At 34.5% G+C, this 4510-nt stretch overlaps 1 protein-coding gene across 1 annotated transcript; it reads right to left on the reverse strand.

Annotated features, from left to right (window-relative positions):
- Nucleotides 1-2311: 2311 nt before the first annotated feature.
- On the reverse strand, nt 2312-3408 carry LOC107936218 (uncharacterized). Its single transcript, XM_016868911.2, has one exon. It carries the CDS (start codon nt 2934-2936, stop codon nt 2526-2528), a length of 411 nt encoding a protein of 136 aa, XP_016724400.1. The 5' UTR covers nt 2937-3408; the 3' UTR covers nt 2312-2525.
- Nucleotides 3409-4510: the final 1102 nt, after the last annotated feature.

Genomic DNA, 4510 nt, shown 5'->3' on the forward strand with positions numbered 1-4510 from the left:
CACAAAAACTGGCCCCCAAAGATCAGAAACAATAAGTTCAAAAGGAGCCGAATACACAGTAGTAGAAAGAGAGAAATGAAGCTTATGAAACTTTCCAAGTTGGCATACTGAACAGATTGAACTCAACTTAAAACTATTTGAAACTATATTACATTTTTGAAGAACTGTAGTGACAGTTTTATTACAATGGTGACCAAGTCGTTTGTGTCACAAATAAAAAAACAAGACTACTAGAAATAGATGACCCCAAATGAGTAGTACGAGCAGTGGCTAGAGAAGGAAAAGCAGTCTTGAACCTTTAAGAGTTTGATAGATCAAACTGGTACAGGCCATCATGAATGCGGCCCACGAACAAGATGCTCACTGTCTTCATATATTTCACAAAGTAATGAAAATGATGAAACTCAAAATAAACTTGATTATCTTTTGCAAATTGTGCAACAGACATTAAGTTTTTACAAATTCGGGGAACATGCAAAACATTTTTCAAATGAAAAAACTCTACTTTCAGTTGTAAAGAGGCTTGAGCCAACATGATCCACAGGTACTGGCACACCATTCCCCATGAAAAGCTTGTTGTTACCTGTATACAGTGCTGCCACCTGCAAATTGTCCAGATCATTGGTAACATGATTGGATGCACCTGAGTCTAGATACAAACTTTCGCATTCAAGAGGCTCGTGGGAAGCTGCCCTTATTTGGAGACTACATTAGATTGCAAGCTAGAACCTTGTACAGTACCTCTGTGAGAACAACAGTAAAGCCCACCATATGTCAAATTGGAAGGGCCTTGGAACTGATGACAATGCACCTACATAGACTGATCAGAAACACCTTCAAAAGTCTCATCAAATTGATAATAGCACTTCTGTATAGTATGACCAATCCGTCCACACAGCTAGCATTGAGGCTTATTATGGACAAACTTTCTTCCTCGACCTTTGCATCGAGAAGACCTACCACTACCCCTATAGGGTGGCCTAGAGCTTCTATCAAACTGACTTGTGTTGCTATCATTGTTACCATGTTACTGAGCAACATTAGCCTGTAAAGACACACTTGAAATCAAATATTGTTGTCGAGTTTTACAATCAGTGAGCATTTCAGCAAGAAGATCAAGAGGAACACTCATTGCAGAAGCCACAATCCGAATCGGTTCATACTCCACTGGCAGACCAACAAGAATAATGCTAATTTGTTCTTGCTCAGAAATAACATTTCCTGCAGCCATTAGAGTGTCACACAGGCTTTTAACCTTAGCCAAGTATTCTTTAACGATTAATTGCCCTTTTTTTCTGAGAATATAAGGAATGTCTCAGAGTAGAGACTGTCAAAGTGGACTTAGAAGCAAAACAACGCACAATAGTACTCCATACATCAAAGCTTGATCGGGCACCAGTGAGATGTACCAAGATATCATCACAAATAGTGGATAATGGCCAGGAAGCTAAGAGCTTGTCTTGTTGCTTATGAAACAAGAACTCAAGATTGGCAACAAGATTACCATCCCTATAGACAACCGACTGTGAAAGAACACTAATAGTTCCAAGAACAAAGTCATGCAGCCCATATCCTTCAAGAATTAACATAACTTGTTTCTATAAAAGAAAATTATGCTCACCGAGTTTCACAATGTCATGCTTAGGAAACTGCTGAATCTTTCTCAAAGAAGCATTATTAGGATCGAGAGAAAAACCATCTGCTGGAGCAACTGTATTGAATGACTGACGATTCTCGTCATCATTGCCAAAGACAACTTCAGTTGCCATGGAGCAGATACAAAGAAGAGAAAAAAAAACGACTACGGCTCAGATACCATAATGAAAAACATGGAAACAGTCTATGATGAGCACAAAATGACTGATTTATCATATATTTAGCTGAATGACAAGCTATGGTATATATACACAATCTGCCAAGCTAATAACTAACTGTTAACTAACTACAACTATTAACTACTAACTGTTACCTACTAACTGTTACAACCTTTTTATTCCTTAACAAGTGGTCGTGAGTATTCCTAAGAAGACATTATCAGAACCTATCGTAACAATGGAAATAATCATAAATATTAACAATTTAAAATATAAGCATTTCCTATTTATCACCAAATAAAACTACATTTATACTCTTCCAAGTGCATGCTGAGCAGTATGTAATTGACATTAATGATCATAAATACCATAAATGTGAACTTTTTACCTCAAAATAATAATAAATACTAATTTAAAATATTAACATATTTAATTTTTTTCCAAAATCTTAAAATTTTTCATCCAAACAGACACTAAAATTAAATAAATAAAAATACTAAAAATAATTTAATTTTATATTAAGATAAACGAATCTCTCCCGTTTACACGAAAATTCGATTGAGACGGGACTCGCCACGGAAAGAGCTACATAATAGAGAGAGAAAGCAGGATAATCAGGTGCTAGTGAGTGCAAACTTCCATTACGTGGGTGTCAAAATTTCACCAGTCGTATACCGCCACGTAATCTTCGAAATTTGGAATTCCTTTTGTTCACATCTGTATCCAGCTGGCCAGCTGGGTAGGATTAACAATCCCCGGAATGTGGGCCCCATCGCCCTTCAAAACGCTTGCCACCTCAGCATAGCTCGGGCACTCTTTCTTACCATTCGGTTCGGTTCCCGTCTTGACCTTTCGCGGTCCAGCCAATGAGCCGACCATCGGAACCGCCTCCGATCGATCCGGATCGAATTTTTGACCCAACAACGTTCCCCTCGTCAAGAACTCATGCGCCATGTAGCCAGCTAAGAGCCGGTTCGAGCAATTAGGTTGGGGCGGGGATTTTGGATTCGTATAAACCGAGGATTGAACCGGAACGGACGGTTTAAAGGAATAAAAAGCTTCTCGTTCTTTACGCTTTCTACAGATCCCAGGTGTCAAAATCTTACGCTGTTGATGACTCATTTTATAATAAAATAATAATAAGTACTGCCACGTAAGCAGATAGTCAACAAAGGGTAAAAACGTCAATTAAAAAATCTTTTTTTACTTGTCGATTGGGTAAAAACGTCTAATCATCTTTATCGAGAAGTGAGCGTAAACGTCCAAAACAAGTGAAAAGACCCAAAAACAGAATTACAAAAGAACCAACTGGCCGACCATAAAAATTGGGGAATATATATTTTTTAACAAAACCAGTAGGAAAAAAATTCAAAATAAAAACGAAAATATGGAAAAAAAATTATCCGATAAAAAAATCACGGGTTGCAGGGAATCGAAAAAAAAAGTCCTTGATCTATGCTTACAAACGGCGGTTAAAGTGGTGGTCGCTGCCGTAGAGAGACGGCGTAAGGAGTAAAAAGAACGGCGGAAAAGCTAAAAAGAACCCAGGAACTGCAGGCGGAGAGAAGGAAGAAAATATAAGGTAGAAATGGCAGTGGAGGAGTGCTCAAAGAATATATATATGATATGAAGTACTAGAATTAACCTTTATGTTTAAAGAAATTACACCAAATACCATTTTTTATTCTCGAAAAGACAGAAATATCCTTTTCCTTTTTAACATTATTCTGTTTCCGTTTTTGGTTTGTATAAGGTTATGAAATTACGGTTATAACCCTTAGTTTTAATTTACCTGGAATGGACGTTTGTGGGGTTATACAGTCCATCTACAAATGGTTTGAATTCAAAATGAGTCAATATACTTTTATTTTTAGAAATTTAATCTCTCCATTTTTAAAATTTTTTAACTGTCTTAAAATTATTTGGGTAAACTATAGAATTAGTCACCAACTATTAGCGTAAATATTGAGGATTAAATGTGTTATTATACCATTAAGGAAAAGGTTACATTATCACTTCCGTTAACCATTTAACAGAGAGAGACCAAAATAGAAACTATCTAAAACACGAGTTACCGAATAGGAATGATCTGAAATGTTAGCGACTAAATTGAAATTTTCATAGTTCGGTGACCAAAGCATAAACACACTAATAGTTGGGTGACTAATTCTATAGTTTACACCCAAATTAAATTGTTAAATTTAGGTCTATTACAATGTCATTTTTGTAATTATATTACTACCAATTGAATGTTCTTTATTTTAAAATGTTATACCAACAAATTTAATAATAATAATAAAGTAATTTTAACAATTGAACTTAAATTCATAAATTTGAAACATGGAGGGATTAAATTCTTAAGAATAGAAATATAATGACTAAATTTAAATTTTACGAAAAATACTTATCTCATATTTTAGCTTTTACAGATTAAGTGGTTTAGTATTCAATTTGTTAGAGTATGTTAAAATATTTGTTAAGAGAATTACTTTCTCCTTTTTAAGATTTAACTCTCCTATGCGAAAAAAATATTATTTAACTCGTATATTTATTAAAAATTTATATAAAAATTAATTATTATTTTGGTTATAATGATAAAGTTAATTGGGTTTCGAATTTTTATTTATTTATTATATATAATAATATAAAAATATCTTCTTATAACTTAATTTGTATGTCAAAGGGTAAATTAATAA

This window comes from Gossypium hirsutum, chromosome D02, assembly GCF_007990345.1.
Source record: "Gossypium hirsutum isolate 1008001.06 chromosome D02, Gossypium_hirsutum_v2.1, whole genome shotgun sequence".
In the NCBI taxonomy this organism is placed as follows: Eukaryota; Viridiplantae; Streptophyta; class Magnoliopsida; order Malvales; family Malvaceae; genus Gossypium; species Gossypium hirsutum.